Source organism: Triplophysa dalaica, chromosome 1 (genome assembly GCF_015846415.1).
Source record: "Triplophysa dalaica isolate WHDGS20190420 chromosome 1, ASM1584641v1, whole genome shotgun sequence".
Taxonomy (NCBI): domain Eukaryota; kingdom Metazoa; phylum Chordata; class Actinopteri; order Cypriniformes; family Nemacheilidae; genus Triplophysa; species Triplophysa dalaica.
In genome coordinates, this window is record NC_079542.1 from 27241534 (window position 1) to 27261914 (window position 20381).

Consider the following 20381-nt stretch of genomic DNA (forward strand, 5'->3'; position numbering starts at 1 on the left):
AAATACTCGCACATTAACAGAATTTGATAAAGAATTGTAAAACAGAATTTGTAAGCCAAAAACATAAATAATTGATTATCCTTTATTGTGGTGATTTGTCTTATTCAACCAGAGTTATCACACTTCCACAATAACACTGTCCTAGTCATTTCAATATTTGTAGAAATACTGCTTATGATATTCCAAACATGAATATTATACATGCTGTCACGTTTATTTTCCCAACAATGTTGTGTTATTAGTTCTTTAGTGTATAAGCATAAACATTTATATTTAATTGAAATCTTGTCAGCTAAAAGATATCCATATACAAAACCATTCACATTTCATCTAGCTGGTACAAATTTCACATGGTATTTAATCTTTTATCAGTACTAGCATTTCATCATCTCTCCAAGCCCTGTAACAACTTTAATGTTTAAAGGTAGTTTCCTCTTGAGTTGGTCGTTTACTAGTCCCTATCATTTTAATACCAGTGACAAACTTAATAAAAGCATCTTTTCAACATAAATATTTTCAATAAATATAAAGGACTTTACTTCAAGGTTTGATTCACTACATCGGATTGATCTAAAATCTCAAATGTGTTAACCAACATAAATAGAGGTCGTCACAACTGTGGCATCTTTCAATGGGGTGTGGTGTTCTCCAGATATAGTTGGTCATTGTACCATCCTCTTACTTTGCTTTTTCATCATCTGTGTCCATCTCTGTGAGAACACAGTAGCACACCTTCTGAATGACCACACCTGAAGATGCTGTTGAGTAAGTAAAATGGGTAATGCTTTAGTATAGGGACAAATTCTCACTATTAACTAGTTGCTTATTAGATGCCAATTTTTAGCATATTGGCTGTTTATTATTACTTATAAAGCACATATTCAACATGACCATATTCTACTTCCCTAATCCTACCTAAACCTAATAACTACCTTACTAACGATTAATAAGCTACAAATGAGTGGTTTACTGGGGCAAAATAAATAGTTAATTGTTTATTAATACTGAGAATTAGACCTTAAAATAAAGTGTGACCGTAAAATATATTTATATAGCACCATGTAACAAAGTGCTTTACAATGAACACAATAAAACAACTCAAACAGTCAGACATACAATAAAACATAGAATCTGGACAAATTCACTATAAAACTATCCCAAAGAATAAAAGTGCCTTGACATACTGTTAATTGAAAGCTTGTCTAAAAAGATGTCTTAAGATCACTTTTCAATGAATTTACAGAACTCATTGTTCTCAGCGTTAGAGGGAGAGAGTTTCAGAGCCTAAGAGCCTTATCACTTTTTTCTTAAAACGTCTTAAAAGACACTTAAAGAGAGTTCACCCCCCAAAATCTCATAATTTCTGTGAACGACAAACATCATTCATTTTTACTGCATGTTGTTTCCTTACAATGAAAGTAAATGGTGATTAAGGCTGTCTAATCTGCAGGGTTCTCACCTCTTGTGTTCCGCAGAAGAACCAATGTATTACAATCATTAACTCTGAAAACCTAAACTTGGAATATTTACCAATAAACCTGCGGAGCCACATAGGCCTACGGGAGGCAGGTAGATGGCAGCACAGGAAGTAGACTGGCACTCCAGATAAGGCAATGCCAATGCCAATTAATGAGTTGATGGTGTCACTGTATAAGGGCACCACCACAAGAAACAATGTGCAGATGCAGAACATAATTGGGAAGAATAGACTGAGCTGAAAAAGAAAGAAACAGATGGTTGCATCAAAGTTTGAATTAGTAAAATACTATATAATTTACATTTACCATGATTTATATTAAGTATGTAGTGGTTTTTGTGTTACCTTTAGCGGTCGTATTCTGTCAGGTTGTTTCCATCGCAGGTACAGCTGTCCCAAAATAGACAGACCCACAAAGAACCAGTAGCTGAAGCTGTAGTAGTTGATCAGTTTAAAGATATCCTCTACACACAGATAAACAAGAGCCATTGCACCCTGTCAAACAACAAGACACTGTTTAAGCCACGCACATGCGAGTCCTATATGTAGATAATGACATTCTCATGATCTTTAATGGAAAGGACAGCACAGACATGAGCACAGTCTAATTATGATGTAATGAATTATGACACACAAATGCTAAGATGGGGACTGACATTGAAGAGCAGGGCAGGGATGGGGGTGAAGCGGCTAACATGAATCATGCACAAGTAGTCTGGCAGATGGCCTTCTCTGGAGCCCACAAAGAACAGCCTAAGTGAAGATATGCAAATGATAAATAAACGGAATGAGACTATATGTCAGCTTGATGTCAAAATGTCCTTGAAGACGATCAATGTTCTCCTTAATAATGACCATCTTTTAATTAAAGAGATAGTTCACCCAAAATGGAAAATTCTGTCCGCATTTACTCACCCTCCTGTCATTTCAAACATAAAAGAACACAAAAGAAGATATTTTGAAGAATGTTGGTAACCAAATAACAGTGGCACCTATTGACTTGCATTCGTTTTGTGTCATACGTACAGCCATTATCTTCTTTTGTGTTCTGCAGAAGAAAAACGTCATACAAGAGGGTGTGTAAATGATGACAGAGTTTTCATTTTTGGTGAACTCTCACTTAAATGTTTTGAAAATCTGGTCTTGAGTGTATTGCATACAAGGTTACTTTTAAGTTATGCATTTCTATATATTTAGAATGTATATTGAGATACCTTGGAGAGAAACAGGTGGTAGACATAATAAAAAATAAACCTAATAAACAAAACTCACCGTGAAGCAGCCAATATAGATGCATTAAGACCGCCAAAGCAGGAAAGTGCGACGGCAAGCGGTATTGTCCAGTTAAAAATACCAAATACCTGGTCTGCAAATGTCTGTGGATTAAAATGTACCAAATGTAAATGGCGGTGGATTCTGCATTTACTTTGTCCATGCAATACTGACCAGCCCCTGAGATAGGTACTCACCACAGCCACAGCATCACTGTCCAGAATGGCAGGAATGGGCAACACTGCATAATACGCCACGTTGGTTAGAATGTAGATCACTGTGACAATAGGCATTGAAATAGCAATTGCCAAAGGTAGGTTTCTGAAATGTATAAAAACAACCACCAGATGGCAACAAAAAGCATTAATCTGTATGTAATTTTATCGTGAAGACTCGTTTGCATGTTATCAAGGACCTGGAAGTTATTTTGCCAGGGGAGATGTTTTGGGGACGACATACTTTGGTAAACCTTTTTAACAGTTATGTTATTTGTATGGCTCTTACTGTTGTAAGGAACAGTTTGGACCTCTGTGTAAAACTTATATTTCTTGTTTGTAGCGAATTGCATGTTTTGGCCCACCAATTACAGTAGCCCTTAATTGTTCTTGCAGCAGTCAGCAGTTAGCTGAAACAAAACTTTTGTTTAACTTATCTGTGCTCGCATCAAAGAACTGCTCTACACGGCTCCGTCATCTTAACAAAGGTCTTCTAAAGGAATCGATGCGTTTGTGTAGAAAAAATATCCACATTGACAGCCCTATTAACGTTGATGTCTTCCGTCATCTCTCGAATGCGTGTGAACCAGAGGCTTGTTTTTGTGGCAAATGACTGTTACGAAAGCTCCCGCCAGAGTAGACTGGTACAAAACGAAAAATGCAGCAATCTTCTCTGGACTTCAGACACACCGCATCATCTGCTGGAAAAACAAGCCTCTTGTTCATGTGCATTCGAGAGATGGCGGAAGCTAGACATCAAGTTTAAAAGTGCTGTCAATATGGATATTTCTCTTAAACATCCATTCGCTTCAGAAGACCTTTGCTAAGATCACAGAGCCGTGTCGAGGAGTTCTTTGATCGATGGATGTACTGGAGCTTCAAAAAGTCATCACCCATTCATTCCCATTCTACCGCTTGGAAGGAAAATTATACATGCATTATTCTTCTTAGAAGATAAACATATTCAGTAAGGATGCCTTGAGGGTGAGTAAAACATGGGAACATTTTTATTGGGTAGTAAAGTATCCCTTTAAAGTTCACCCAAAAATTTAAATTCTTTCATCATTTACTCCCTCTTGTCATTTCAAACATGTATGACTTTCTCCCGCAGAGCACCAAAAAACATATTTTGAAGAATATTGTTAACTTGCACCAATTCACTTGCATTCGTTTGTGTCCATACAGTAGAAGTGAATGGGTGCCAATGCTGTTTGGGTACCAACCTTTTTCAAAACATCTTCTTTTGTGTTCTACCAAGCAATGAAAGTCATACAGGTTTAAAATGACAAGAGGGTCAGTAAACAATGACAAAAAATATTTTTTTCTCGATCATTAGGAAACTGATCTGATACCATGAAACAACATTAAAAAGTCTATACCCAACTCAAATCCTAACCATATATTATCCCTAAAATCACTCGGAAATTATAGTTGAATAAATGATGGAAAGCCTTATTTCATAAAAAATGTTGACATGTCTTTAAATAGCTCACACATCTGCCTTTAACTGTTTACTCTGTATTATGTTATATATAATCTGATAATAAATATATAGTATTTGTGTCCAACAATGTTTTCTTATAATGAGAATGACAGTTCTGGGACCCCATCAATTTTGAAACCATTTGAACCTTTAAATTACACATAGGGTTTTTGACAATCACCTCTCTGGGTTCTTGATTTCCTCAGTGACAAAATTAAGAGTGTCCCATCCAGAATAGGAGAAAAGAGCAGAATACAATGCCAAGGCCACATCACCAGGATCCTGAGATGAACCTGAGAACATACCCTCAAAATTCTGTGTGTGACCTGGAACAAATACACAGAGAAGAACATAAATGCCTTGTAAAGTAGAGAGAACAGAAAGGTCTTTAAGAAATGTAGTTGTGTGTCATTTCTACCCTGGCATATCTTGACCAGGCCAGTGATGATGACGGCGATGAGTGCGATAACCTTTGCGTACGTGAAGAAGTCCTGAACCCGCGTTCCCCACTTAACATAGGCGCAGTTGACAAAAGTTAGCAGACCTGCAGAACAAGCACAGATTACAGACACACTTTTGCTAACAATATGGTTCAATGCATTTTGTTAAAGACCTTGCTGAGGCTCTTCCAGTAAAGAAGGAACCTAATGTGGGTGTTCTTGCAAAGAAAGAGTCTAGTCACAACATCACAGCAATTAAACGAAATGGATATTGTCTTCCCTTGTTTTTCGTGAGGATCAATGTTTTTCAAGGGTCTGTTTGATGACCCTGAAGTGTGTGCGTGTGGGTGTGTTTTGTAAGGTAGTCTTCCTGGCTTGAGGAAGCAGGGCTGCTGACGCTAGCATTCATGCTGGCTGTTTTGCAAGGAATGAAAGCGCTTAGGCAGCATTTACACATAAATCTGACTATGTGTTACCAATTTATTCTGTCATACTCAACGTATGTATAAATAAATAAATCCTAAGATATTATCTACTATACCTCTTTCACACACACCTGTTGACAATAATAGATTTAAATAAAGATTTGTTTATTTCCATTGTTGTAATGTAACGAAGTAAAAATATTAAAAAAGTATTTTTGGGAAGAACCTTTACATTACTCCACTACATTTCCTGAACAAAATGTATACTTTTACTCTCATTTCCCCTGAGCATGTTCATTACTACAACATGAAAGCATAGAAACAGAACTGAAAAAGACAAGTTGGCGATCTGGTCACCATGACAGTGCTGAACCAATCATTGGTCCAAAAAGGTGCTCTGCTCTCCCCGGTTAATTTCAACACAAGGTTTTACTGTGCTGCTTCTTTTAAAGATTAACAGCACATTTTTCAGTCTCAATGAATTATAAAATGACTGGGTTGTAACTGTAAGGGAAATGCAAGGAAAGAAAGAAGTAAGGGCCAGACAGTTTTGTTCAGATTTTGTTCCAAGGGGATAATATGGGTGGGAGGGAACTATCCTTTTATAAAGTTATAAATTATAAGGTAAAGTTACAAAGACGTGGCTTCTTAACTTTTAATTTGATAGTTTAGCAATTTGGCAACACATTGTTCCAGATAAACCTTCTGAGTTTGAGACAGAGCTTTTTCAAAGTTGTAAATTTCTCTATAAGCAAATTTTTTTATCTTTATGCTAAAAAACATTTTTATAAACAACGTTTGCTTCAACTTTACATTAAATACTTAAGTAGATTTAATATAAAAAGTGCTTTGATACTTTATATTTATCAGTTTGAACAAAGACTTTTACTCAAGTCATATTCTAGAGGGTTACTTTCACTTCTACCAAAGGAATATTCTGGCAAGATATTTGTATTTTTACCCACATGTTACGTTTAGGTACTTTATACATCACTGTTTATTTCTAATGCTTCTGAATATAAAGAGCACTCCGTACACACATTCCCTAGCTGTTCTCCAAAAAAAAAATCTTCTCTTGCTCTTCATTTTATCTGATAAAGCTGCTATCAATGTTTCCTCAAGTTCACAAACTGCTTACACACCCTAATCTCTACTGTCTGTGTAATCTTCAATTCACATTCTTACAGAGTGAACACATATGGTAGACAGTCACTTATATTCCTGAGTTGTTTTGTTATCGTTTTTTTATGAACTGCACTGCATCCGTAAATAATGCTTTTTATTACCCAAACTCTGTGTTTTCAGGGAATTCATTGATTAACAGCTTTTTAGGGTGAGTGTTTGTAAAAGAAATATACTGAAATATACCTCATCGAGACCTCATAACAACATAAAGAGAAGGAAAGCCACTTGGAACTTGAGGTTACGAAAGCAGGCTACTCTTTCAATGTCCTTTTGACTCTGTGCCTTGCTGCGCTGTCATTAGTTATTAGCAATAAGGGTCACAGTCATAATCTAGAGGACTTTAACTCCTAGAAATCAGCACATTCCCAGTATTATTACCTCAGCCGCTGTCGAATAAATATTCCATAGTATTTTTCAGATCTCAACCATTCTCAACATCTCAATTTGATCATCAACTTTCTCAGTTGCTTTTTTTGTGTCTGTGGGTATATATCTTGCATGTCTGTGCTGCATGAGACAGAATCATGTGAACGTAATTTCAACATCAGCTGCACACATCTGACACATTCGGTTCTTCTTCCCTTTAACAACATTGACAGACTTTCATTATGGATCATAATATCATAACGTGTCACTTTTCAATACATGATCCACTTTATATGTCTTCTAGAGCAGTGGTTCTCAACAGGGGGTTCCAGTTGACTTACAAGGGGGCCTCAAGATGACTAATAATTTAAAATAAGACAAAATGAGCATTGAAATACATAAAAATATATATATAAGATATTTCTTATTTGACTATTTTCATAATGAATAAACAATTTTCCAGTTAATGTCAAGCTCTAAAATATTTTAATAGGTAGAAATTTTAAGTTTTTGTGAGTGGGCCTTGTATGTTGTAGAATACAGTGGGGATCCCAATTGAGTCAAAAAGGTTGAGAACCCCTGATCTAGAGTTCTATATCCGATCTTTGTATCTCTGGTTTTAGAATAAATTTATATCCAGTAACTTTTTCTACTACTTTTCCTGTCATATATTTAAATATCAATCTTTCGCACTACCATCTGCAAATACTGATTTAAACTGACATCATGCTAACTTGACACATTCTTACTCCCGACTCGTCACATATTAACGCTCGGTCTAGCGCCCTTCGGCGTCTCTTTCGAACGCGCAGTGTACACCTTTGGCCTATCGAAAGCCAACAGTATCACAATTCGCGTGCTTTGGATCGACGTATTAATATTAAAACACCGATTTCTTAACGCCGCCAGGCGTTAAATAAGCGCCGTCTGGTGCTAAATTAACGTCATACGCCGCCACGCGTTTAAGTAACGCCGTCACTGCGTTACTTAAACGTCACTGGAAATGCAAACGTATTAGCTAATATACATAGCCCCTCTTCTTCTGGGTTTAAGCGCTCTACGGCAAGTCGGAGGCCCGTGTCATTTCAAATCCATATCCAGTTTAACCTTGTGGATCACCAAAAAACAGAAAGAAATAAAAGAAAAACCCGCAAAAAGAAAATCGCATAACTAATGCAGTATGTTCCAGGAAGCTATGTGTAAAATGTGTAATTTGTCAAATTAAGTCAAGTCATTATTAAAGGTACCGTAGTTCCCCCCCAAAACTAAATTTCTGTCATTATTTACCAATGGTTCCGATTGACTTCTATTGTATGAAGACCCCTCATAGACTATGATGGGGATTAGCTAATCCTAGCCCCTCCCCCACACCTAACCCTAACACCTAATGTTAGTGGGGAATCAGGTAGTCGTAATCTGGCAGATAGTCCAAATTCGGCACCACACCGGTTTATCTTTTGAATGGGAGCCAACTTCATGTTTTCACGGAGACGCACGGCATCTTCATGTAAAGTTATCGTACGGCTTTGTTGCAAAAAGGTCTTCGAAACGAGTTGTTTGTAATATTTTTTAATTCTTCTGGTCAATTTGTGCAATAAATACCTGTCACTTTACTTTATTTGCGTGTTGTGTTTTATAATGCCGAGAAGTGGTTAGGTTTAGGGTATGGTTGGGGTTAGGTTCTACAAAATATTAAAACCATAAATAAATTATGAAATACCAAGAATTGACGCATCTCGGTCTTTAGCATTAACCCAACAGCAACGCATTTCCCAGATCGTCGAAAAACCACCCCAAAGTGGTACCATCCATGCACGTTCAAAAGTCACGCCGTGGGGCGCTGACCTAGTGTCAATATCTGACGAGTCGGGAGTAAGAACGGGTTGAACTTAAATGGACAGTTCATCCAAAAATAAAAATGCGGTTATAATTTACTCAACCAAACTCACAAAAATGTCTTTGTTTCGATGAACACTGAGAAAAATATTTGGAAGAGTTCTTGTTGGTTACAGCTCTTGAACCCTATTGACTACGATAGTGGGAAAAATAGCTTTTTTGTTGAACACAAAAGAAGATATTTTGAGGAATATAAAACGGCATACAATTCTGGGTCACTTTTGACAGCAATTGTACTTTTTTCCTATTATGAAAGTCAATGGTGGCCAAGAACTGTTTGGATACAAGCATTCTTCCAAATATCTTCTTTTGTGTAAATGATGACAAATTTTTCCTTCTTAGTTAAACTGTTCCTTTGACAAACAAAGGATGGGACTATTCTAATGCATACATATCTGAAATAAAATTCAAAGGTCTTTTGCATACCTTAGGGCAGCGATTCTCAAAATTGTATGGACACCCCCACCCCTCAAACCTCTAAAACATTACACCTAATTATGTTAAAATTATGTTTTTTATATAGATACAGACAAATAAATACATTAAAGCTGACACAGTATCAATTGAAGTGGGAGGAATGGACACTTCTTCAATCGGACGCACACCAAACTTTGACAACCATTGCCTTAAGGTAACACACAAAACTTTTGTAAATACACACACACCAACTCACAGATGCATGCTGCAGCTAGCAGGCGATTGGCCACATACGGTGCTAAACACGTTGGGAAAATGGGCTGCACCATGTAGTTGGAGAAGGTGATGGCTATCACAGCCTGACTGGTGGGCTCGATGATAAGGAGGGATGTCCATAGACGGATAAATGCGAGAAATCCTCCAAAGGCTTCCAGGATGTAGGCGTAACTGGCACCCGACTTGGTGATGGTGGTCCCAAGCTCAGCGTAGCAAAGGGCACCGAATATGGAGAAGACCCCACCAACTGTCCACACTACCAGAGATAACCCATAGGAGGCGCTATACATCAACACCCCTTTTGGTGAGATGAAGATTCCAGAGCCAATCATGTTTCCCACGATGAGACACACTCCATTGAGCAAAGAAATGTCTTTTTTCAGTTTCATAGACTCCTGAGAGCCACTTGTTTTTAGGTTGTCATTAGAGACTTCAAGAGACTGCTCCTTTGTGGGTGCTGGGCTGTAGGAAGCCATTGTTTTCAGGCACTGAAAGGTTGAAATTAACGACAGAGAAACAGTTCTACAGTCTGTTATGAAAGTTCAGTGTTTTAAGAAGGTTTCAAATGTGCTGGTTAGTTGTTGATCTTTTCAGCAGACATCTGGGAAGATTACAGGAAGAGTGTTCAGTGGTCATATTTCTATATAAACACACACATATAATACTCTCCTAAGTGACAAACAGGGTAATCGTTCATCTGCTTTTCAAACATGTGTATGGCTATTACTGATCCATTAGAAGATGACAAAGCAAACAGATTTTTAAAGTGTGTAAACACAAAAGCGTGGTAGGAGGTTTACTGAAGGTCCACATGAAGGAAAAACATTAAGTTACAATTCCAATTATATAAATTATCCAATACTACAGCGTATACATATATACATCTACTGTATAGGCTATATGTAGATAGACACCATCCTTGATGTGGACATTGATCCATCTGATCTCTTTATTAGTCAACCTGGACCCTAGACCAAGTGGAAGGGTTTCTTATTACGACACGGTCAATTTAACTTGTCGATTCTCGTTTTATCTCTCTTATACATGCCCTTTAGTTTGGAGATTTCTTGACACGTCAGCATGCTGATTCGTCACATGCTCCTCAAGGTTCAATGGCCTCAAAAGAGCTAGGCTCAAGAAAACTGTGAAACTTTTTTTATATGACTGTACAAGAAAAATACACATACAAGGTATAGAACTAGATAATTGAAAGCTAGAGTATTTTAATCTTGGAGATGACAGCATTTTTAAGAGACAATGCTGACCAAGTTCAAATCAAAAGAGAATCTCGAGAAGACAAGGCTGTGCTCTTTGGTATGTTCAGGTGCTGAGGCAAAATATGACATAAAATATACTTTTATTAATATTAGCAAGGACAAAATATAGAAATTTTGAAAGAAGCTTTTCTTTTCCAAATCTGGCCAAATTGTTTGAATTATTGTCATCTTGTAAATAATAAAAGCATATTTAATATGGATTTTTTTTTAACTGTGGATCTTATTCATTCATTAAAAGATAACAAATGACATTATTGCCCGTCATAAAATAAAACTACTATTGAACCAAAATGTGGATTCAACTTAAAATAATTCTGTTTAAGGAAGGTCTTATCGCTTAAGAAGAAAGTCAGATTGAGGAAATTCCAAATGAAAAAATATGAGTTGTTTTTTGTTTATTCAATGTAAAAATATTAGTTAACTAAAAATAATAATAATAACCTGATTGCCTTGAACACTACGTTGAACCAACTTTTTTTTACAGTGAACAGACAAAATGATCAAAGAGTTGCAGTGAGTGGATGGACAGTATGACAATTGCTACACGTGATAATTAAAAGCCACACCAATGCAAAATCTTTAAGATCATAGAGCAAGGTTCAGGACGTGCTGATAAGCTCTCATGAAAAAAACTCATATAAAACAAAATAACTCACAGGTTACAGCTTGAGCCACAGCCTTGCTGGAAAGAATCACTGAAAATAGCTTATATCTTCAAGGGATAGCTACCATCGAACAGCATATGTTTTCTGTTTGATGGCACATCTTGTTCTTTAAATCGACGAAAATCGACGTGTCAATTTCACATTATAAATCACTAGAAAAGCCTGCTTACGTATAACAAGTGTTTTACCTTTGCTCCAGGTGATATGAAATCGGATTAAAGATGAAGCTTGTGCGAATGATCTTTATCTTACGTTCATTTTCGTAGTCAAGATCAATGTCAGTCTAGAGTTCCTTTTAATAGATTGGGTCAGCTCGAAAGCATATATATAGGATAGCTACCCGTAGTCTCTGTCACAATCCGCGCACCGTTCTCCTTCAATTCCTGAGCTAGAGATTGTCTGGAGTTGACTGAGGTTTAATCAGCTGATGTAGGCCTACTTCTGCTTTCAGATAAGCAGACACTATTTAAGATAGTGAATAAAGGGGTGGAGGAAAGGGACGGAGTGGAGAACATTATAGACACAATTGCGTATTCAATAATCTCATAATTTTTATGAATGAAATTAGCCTATATATGAAATACATTTATCATATACTATTTAATGGTTTCTATCCATTGTATATGAATTTGTAAAATAAGAAATTAACCAATGTTTTGCTATAATAACCATAGTTGAATTGTTTTGTAGTGAAACGGTGTAGTTATACAATGGTATTCAAACCTTCGAAAACTTAGTTGTTGCTATTTTACCAGATAAACCATAGTTCGTTTTCTACTTACAAGATAGAAAGCCTGTTATATACTAATTTCCACACCTTCGCTTGACATCTGCAGGATTTATAGGATGTTACATTTCAATAATCCAATAGAATGAGATGTGCGGAAATTGATTTTATTAAGTAATAATAAAAATCGCAAACATTTTAAATTAGGTTATTCATTTCGAATGTGATTTTTCCGTTTTCAGAAAACTTGAATGTCTTGGATAAATACCTGTGCTTGTGTCGCCATCGTGTGGTTCAAACTTTTATATATTCCTTCCGTGCAATAATACACTGTAGCCAATCATTTAAAAATAAACTTTCTGATTTGGTCATAAAGCCTTAAAATATAAAGGATGATTTATCAGTAGGCCTATTGCTTGTTTATTAAGGAAACTTTATTCTGTTAAACTAAAGGAAAAACCTTTCACATGCAGCATCGATTGCCTCTTAAGGTACCAAATTTTGGCACTGATAAACGGACATTGTTTTCTATCATTTTTGATTGAGACGTGTCTTCTTCGTTTTCTGAACAGAAGTGGACAAACTTCTCCCACATGTCTTGTTTCTGGCTCATTGTCTGTTTCCCTCTCAACGTCAGACTTTCTTTGTTTGGTTACTGGTTGTCATGGTTTCATCAAGGATCTGGCAGGGGCAGGATTAGGAGCCATTTTAGGGACAGCTGCCCGGGTCGGTCTCCGCCTGGCCTTCATCCCGCGCAGAGACGATCGGTGGGATAAGGGGAGGGGGACATTGTGTAAGGATTAGAGCTTCCTGTGTGTCAGTCGCATTGCACGGGAGATTGGGGGCGGTGAAAAGAGAGTGAAAGAAGCAAGAATGAAAGAGAAAATGAAAGAGCGAACATATATGAAAGAGAGCATGACACAGAAAGCGAGAGTGTTTTAGGGGAGGGGAGAGGGTGAAGCCTGTACAGCTGCACACTCAACCACATTACACAAGTGTGTGTGCGTGTTCGTGCGTGTGTGTGTGTGTGTGTGTGAACAAACAAACCATACACACATTCAGCTATCTACATGCACACCACCAATCTGGGAACTAAAACATTAAAAAGACGACTTAAAGAAAGAAGGGGGACTGGGGTACAAAGAAGACAATTACTGATGCAGACAGACAGAACACTGAGCCAAAATGACTTTTGTAGGACATGGAAATGCCTTTAAGTGTGGTTGTTTGCTTCGTTGTTAAATAATCAAATACATATAGATGATAAAATAATACACATATATTGTATATGAAATAATGGACAACTCATGTGACATTCATTTGACTTTATTCCTCTCTTTGACATGTTAGGAACATGCTACATCCAAGAAAATTAGATATGAAAGCTAAATATAATTCAACGGAGCCCACAGATGAAATACTGAAAGGCTTCCTTGTCAAACAGAGATTTAAAAGTCACAGACATAGAGCAGCTATAAATGCCTACAAAATACAGCAGCATGAACAAAGAACAGTTAACATAAAACAAAATGGATATTTACATTCAACTGCACATCAGCTGATCAGATTTGGTAAAATACACCATCATATCTCATCCCACTTTAGATCAATCCCCTTTGCAAAAGAATAAAACTTAGGTTTTTAAAGTTTTAAAAGACTTATAACTATATTCATTCATTTGCATGTCGTTTGTTATACACAAATACTAGTTTGCAAGATCCAATTTCTGTGCATTCAGGTACTTGAAGTCAAAAGACTTACTAGGTCTTTACCAATATGATTTATTGCCTTCATGAAAAGGCACTACAATTTGATATTGACTGATTCATTACAACTCTAAAATATCAAACAATTACAAACTACTTCTAAGAACAAAAAAGTGGAATTTTAAACCAGTAATTTATCCTAGTCTTTTAACCACTGCATTAAGGTCTCTCATCACTGTCTGTTGTAGATGCTGAATGCTCATTAAAGGGCAGTTTGTCTGGATTTTCCTCTGATGAGTTTTTAATCTCCTCTTGAAGTTTTCCATTCGTTGGACATGTGACTGGCTCCTCCACAACTTTTCCGTCAGAGGACTGTGCAGAAATGGTGCTGCCCAATTCATTCATACTTCCACTGTGGAGTTTCATGTGCCCCTGATGAAACACAAGCAAACTTTTTAAAAGCCTTCAAGGAAAAGTAATTTAACCAAATCATACTCTTACAAAAATACTTAATAACAAATATAAATCCGTGCGTACCTTTAATCCACTGCGGCTAGCATACTCTTTTCCACATTCCATGCAGCTGTAAGGTTTTTCAGAGCGCTGGGGTTGTGAGGGGGCCACAGGATTTTCTGATGATGTCACTTCTGTTTTCTTTCTTTCATGTGGTGCTTTCCCTTGATTCTCTTCCGCTGACACCTCCATATCAGAGGTATGTCCATTCGCAACTTTCACATTCTCCTTTTGGGCCCTGTGGGGAATTTTACATGGATTTTCTGTGGCTGGCTGAGAGTCACTGTCATTGGACTCAAGACAACTGTCTGTTCCCTTCACATGAGAGACCATCTGATCGCTTTGGTCTGATTTTGTCTCAGTGGACACTTTTGGGCTGGAGGGTGGTGTAAAGGCAGGGGACAGATCCAGAGCTTCAGTGCTTAAACTAGGTTTTGGACCAGGGATCACTGTGTGATGTGAAGTCCCATTGAGCATTTTTTTTCCAAACAAGGTATCTTGGGAGTTGGTTCTGGTGCAGAGGGAAAGAGGTACGTCTTCATCATCTTCTGCAGAACCATTAACAACTTCAGACTTGCCGTGATTGCCGGTTCCATAACGATTCTCTTCTGAGACAATGGCATTGTCAGTTGAGCTATTTTCTATGGAGGGTATGCCATGATCCTGCTTCGCCAAAGTCAGAGGTGGTCTGGTCTCAGGTGTGTTGTCATATGGGTCTTGATCTGACTCATTGACCTGGTCTCCATCAGTTGATGTGGCATCTCTGAGGCTAGCACCAGACTCTAGCATGCTGGCAGAGGAAGACGTGCTCATATTGAGAGGAAGAGATTGAATGTTTTTCGGCAGAGAAACCCCATCAATTTGACCCGGGTCTTCCTCTGACTGCATGTCCCCATTCTCTTCTGGAGGCAACTGACCCCCCAGATGCATTCGAATGTGATGCTGTAGTACCACAGCATTAGTGAACTTGCGCTGACAGAGTGGGCAGGAGTTCTGGCCGCGTGCATTGGCGGGACGTGCTCTGTGAGTGGCTAAATGAGCTCTTAGGCTTCCCTTTGTAGAGAAGGAGCGCCCACAGAGCTTGCACGGGAATGGACGTTCACCCAAGTGGGTGGCCTGGTGAAGACGTAAGGCTCTTGGGCAGCTGAGGACACGCAAACACACCCCACACTGATTGGGGACCAATGAGGGGGCAGCTGATCCTGAGAGCTCTTGGCTAGTCGGCTCATTGTTTGGGCTGGGGTTTAGCCCTAAGGCTGCCATCATCTCTCTTCTGTAAGCTGAGATATTATTACCATTTGAGGTTGTGGATATGTCATGAGTCTGAGCAATATAACTTGTCTGACCTTCATTGCTTCTTTTAGGCAGGGGCTGCTTCTCTAACTTCTGTGCCAGTCTTTGCAGCTTGGAGGTGTCTGAAGTTGCCGACTGAGAGGAGGATGGAGGAGAGGAATTTTGAGGTTTGGCATAGGAGGAAAAGGGGAATGTAAGTGGGAGGTGAGATGAGGAGAGGTGTGGAGGGCGGAGAAGAGCAAGGCTGGGATGGTGGGGGGAGGGACCCGAGGAGAATAGAATCTTAGGAAGGTGTGCCAGCTGAGAATACGGAGAACCAGCGAGTAGGGTTGAGTGTGGTGGTGTATTCTCATCAAATCTCTGCTGCTTTGAACCTTTAAACTGACTGGTCAAGACAGAAGAGTTAGAGGAGGAAATGGATGTGGATGAGGGCAGTGCACTAGTCGAAACAGATGCAGCAGCTGCGGCTCTGTTAAGTTGTAGCAAAGAGTGGGCAGTGGAAAGCAGAGCTAGATCAACACTGGGGGGAAGTGGAAGTGATGAGGGAGATGAATGAGATGACCCAGACAGGAAACCCAGAGATAAACTGTCTGGCACACCTACACTGCCTTTAACCCCAAAATTCTCCTCATCCTCTGCCCGACGTTTTCTTCTTCTCTGTGACGGTCCTGAACCAGATCCTGATTGACATTGCTCAGACAGAGCAGGTGGCAAAAGGGAGAGTGAGAGTTCAGGATTTTGTTCACGGTGACGAAGAAAGTGGGCCTTGAGGTTGCCACGGGTGGTGAAACGGCTTAGACAGACTGGACATTGATAGGGACGCTCTCCAGTGTGGGATCTGAGGTGAATCTGTAAGGATGAGTCACTGCTTAGAACTTTTCCACAGAATCGACAAACGTGCTGATGGCGGCCTGAAGAGGAATTTGAAGAGCCATTTGAGGTATTAACAGTAGAACTAAGTGATAGGTGGTCCTGGGAAAGGCTGGGTGTGGGCAAGGGAGCAGTCGAGAAATTTATAATATTACTGTGATTGATGGAGTTGCTGGGAGACTTTTCATTGAGGTAACGAGGTGGAAGTCCCAATGTTAGAGAAAGGGGGTGAACAGGGGCTGAAGAGGTGACTAAGGATGAAGAGGATGAGGGGGTTGTAGAGGACGAAGAGGAGGAATAGGCTTTAATTTCATTCGTGTAGGGCAGGTTGGGCTTGGACACTGGAGCGCGGGAAATCAAAGCAGCACCGGAGGCAGTGTTAGGTGGGGAGAGGTCAACACCTCTCCGTTTAATCTCCACAGGTCCTTGAGGTCCATCTTCGTCGCTGACCATACCACCAAATTGCAGCACCTGCCTGCAAATCTCTTCTGTAATCTGCATTTGGTGAATCTGTCTTTGCTGCAGAACTCTAAGTTCCTCTAATAGTACAGCCAAGGTAGGAGGCACATGAAGCAGTTCGTGGGGTGATGAAGGAATTTGGTGAAATGGACTATGGCTTGCTTGATGCGGTGTAGCACCCAAGGATGATGAGGAGGATAAAGACGATGAAGAAGAGGTAGTGGTTGTTGCTGAAATACCCATTGGTGGGGAACTCACAGTGGAGTGGGGCTGATGAGGTTGCATATGAATTGGTTTCTGCTGCACAGGAGGAGGGGAGTGGGTCTGGGAGGACAGAGAAGGGTGTGGAAAGTCTGGAGAAAGAGATGAGTATGCATTAGGCAGAGATGTAGTGTATGAGGCAATGTGATTAGGCCAATGGAGAGGAGATGAGCTCTCATTGGGGAGTGAGGGGGCATGAAGTCCACCAGGAGATGGCATTTGTGCTAAAGGAGGATGACAGTCCTGAAGGGATGTGGGGGATGAAGAGGAAGATGATGAGGTAGCTTCTGAGGCAAGAGAGGATGGAGATTTCACCGGAAACTCCTCATCTGCAAAACAAGGAAAACAACACAAGTAATTTCTGAGAGGATGAAAATGGTCTACAATTATTTTAGTAAGCCAATATTGAAATAACGATTGTTCATATTGCATTTGTATACTGTTGTGATCTACGATTTGTTCTATTTTGCTTAATAACTATCCATTACATTTTAACCCTACATTGTTCAATCAGCTGAAAAGAAATCCTTACCTCACAACCTTCATAGAAAAAAAAACACCCATTGCTCTTCCCTCAAACTCAGTGACCACCTTGCAGCTATTGCAACACATTTAAAGGACAATGGATATCACCAAAACAACCCATAACCCCTCTTAACCCAATCCTCTGTCCATCAACAACATCTTTCAACTCTCTATTCACCCTTCCCCCTGAACCCACACAGGGTCAGAGGTCAGAGCATAGAAAACGTTTTGGCCACTGTCAATGCACTCTGATTGGCTAGATGGCCTGACCTCTATAGCTTTAAGGTCAAATTCTTTTAGAATCTTGAGTTCAGAAAGAGAAAAAGGGGGTTGGGAATATAGTGGAATGACTGACAGACAAACTATTCCCACTCTGTATGGCATACTGACACATGAAATAACTGTACATAGACCAATGTGGAATCAGAGGACCTTCCACCATGAGAAATGCACTATTCGCTATCTCTTAGCTTGTCAACAAATACACAAATTGTCAAACCACTTCAAAGGTATTGTCTCTTTGGGTTCATAAGCTAACTTTTTTATCCATGCATGCATGCAAACGTGCATTCTTTTACCGCTCAGTATTCTAACAGTGGAACCCCCAACTGAGAAGTACAAAGTGAATAGAGGGAAGAGAGTGGGAAGGGGGGAACATGGTGGGAGCAGAAAAGAGTAGCACATGGAAACACGAGAGAGAGAAAAAGGGAGAAGAGAGAATAATAGAGTGTGAAGAGATTAATCTTTACCCAAATACCCCCTCGACCCCCCCTCCCCTTGCCTGGACCTTATTCATTCTGAATAGGAGATTCTTCTAAATGCAGCAGACCCCCAGCAGTCAAACCGACTATGCTGCAATTCTCTATATGTGATTGACGTTGGTGAAAAACTAACACAGTTATGCCCCCTGAGAAATTCATTTAAACACAATGACCAGCCATATGGCTGAACACCTTGACACCAACCTTCTGGTGAACATATTTGTGTGGGGGTAAATATGACAATTCAATCATTTCCTTTTTTTAAAACTTCATTAATACTGAATCAGAACTGGGGAGCTTTGAACAATGGCTCACTGACTAGTGAGTTTAGCAGCCTAATGCATTAACTTTTTAGGTAAGACAAGCCATGTAAAAAGGAGCTAAACGCACGCGCACGCACAAACACACGCACGCACGCACGCAGCGCGGGCACACAATCACACACATACATGTTTCTATATATATGTATAAGTTATAAATAGCTTGAATGTTTGCAGATACTTTATTCTATACAATGGTATATTTTAATACAATATAATATTTATGTATTATTTAACAATAAACAATATATATATAATTAATGTAAATAAAAGCACGAATCAGTTTGAGGAAAGTTAACACAGGTTTTTACACAGTCACACAATTATAATTTAGTAATTTAGTACAAAATATAAAACTCGTAAACAAAGCAATGATTTCCTCACCTTGTGGCATCAAGCGCGTGCCCCCGGGGTCCGCATTAACGAGCTGCTGAGGCCGTTTCTGTTTCCGGCGTGACATGATTCACGAGTAGCTGGTGAGAGTTACAAGCGTCAACAAGTTTGCAACGCAGGTTAAACGGCCGTGTTGAATTTTAAAACCAAGTCTTCATCAATAATCCAACTTGCAGGGCACGTTAGAACAGAATATGATAGTAGAGTTGGTTAAATGGATAAATAAACTCAACATTCGAATCAACTGCTAAAGCGGACCGTGGCGTCGTCCGCTGTTGCTGTGCAAACTGGCGAGTGCCTGTGTGGCTGTTTTTCCTCAACAAGTCTCCTCTTTCTCAAAGTTGTCCACTCTGCGGACCCCCCTTCTCCAAAGACACACACTCTCTCACACACAAATACAATCTCTCCTTGTTCTGACATTTGCATTTCAATGGCTCGGAACACCGTCTCTTTTTCTTTTTCTCCCACCGTGGCGTTTCTCTTAATGCTTCGGCCTATATTGCAGCTCTCTACACAATGCGGACAAAAGAATTATATCAAAATGCGCCAATCAAAATTGCTCTATTTTTTATTTTCAGTTATGAATTAAATGCGCATATAGGCTACCCTTTTTTATCTACAAAATCTGTGGCAGTCCATAAAGATCACAAATTCTCCAAATGCAATGCTCCTATAGGTTGCGGAAAGAAAGAAAGAAAGACCACATTAGATTGAAAGTTTTTTTTACAGTGAATAAAACATTAAAAGATGGTGTTAAAGCACACATGAAATTCGAGGAAGGTGATGGTTTCGGATAATACGTCAAGCAGCTTATAGACTATAACTGCATGGGCTACAGGAGTAAAGACCCCCTGCGGCTCCCTCACTTTGTCGGTGCGTCCGCATATTCGGAGCTCTATTTAAAATGCATTGAATGGGAAGGGAATTTCCAACAATGGCGACCTGGACACAGTTGAGTGGGCATCCCTTTCTCTCTCTTCACCCCCAGGATCCGTTGCCGCTCCACACAATGCCCCCCTTTTACCCCCGCTTATGTTCCCATACACAACGTGGAGGAGGGATGAAGTGAAAAGCCATTTTTAATTAGTTGTATCAAAAACAAGCAGCCGACCTGCACAGTATTTCTTGTCAGGCCAAGTTTCCTAATAGAGCAGGGTTT

The 20381-nt window shown here is 39.3% G+C and overlaps 2 protein-coding genes across 3 annotated transcripts; both read right to left on the reverse strand.

Annotated features, from left to right (window-relative positions):
* Positions 1-66: 66 nt before the first annotated feature.
* On the reverse strand, positions 67-11813 carry slc7a7 (solute carrier family 7 member 7). Of its 2 annotated transcripts, none has more exons than XM_056747845.1 (10): positions 11583-11813; positions 9433-10053; positions 4866-4991; positions 4629-4773; positions 2947-3070; positions 2750-2853; positions 2134-2230; positions 1823-1972; positions 1531-1714; positions 67-758 (listed from the first exon to the last, which is right to left on the reverse strand). In XM_056747845.1, the coding sequence occupies exons 2-10, from the start codon at positions 9926-9928 to the stop codon at positions 679-681; spliced, it is 1506 nt and encodes a 501-aa protein (XP_056603823.1). In that variant the 5' UTR covers positions 9929-10053; positions 11583-11813; the 3' UTR covers positions 67-678. The 2 variants fall into 2 exon arrangements, with proteins under 2 accessions (XP_056603823.1, XP_056603831.1); XM_056747853.1 differs by lacking the exon at positions 11583-11813 and adding an exon at positions 11386-11517.
* A 1618-nt stretch (positions 11814-13431) lies between these two features.
* si:ch211-212k18.5 (sal-like protein 4) lies at positions 13432-19887 on the reverse strand. Its single transcript, XM_056751033.1, has 3 exons — positions 19214-19887; positions 14365-17552; positions 13432-14259 (listed from the first exon to the last, which is right to left on the reverse strand). Exons 1-3 carry the CDS (start codon positions 19287-19289, stop codon positions 14047-14049), a joined length of 3477 nt encoding a protein of 1158 aa, XP_056607011.1. The 5' UTR covers positions 19290-19887; the 3' UTR covers positions 13432-14046.
* Between the last annotated feature and the right edge of the window lie 494 nt (positions 19888-20381).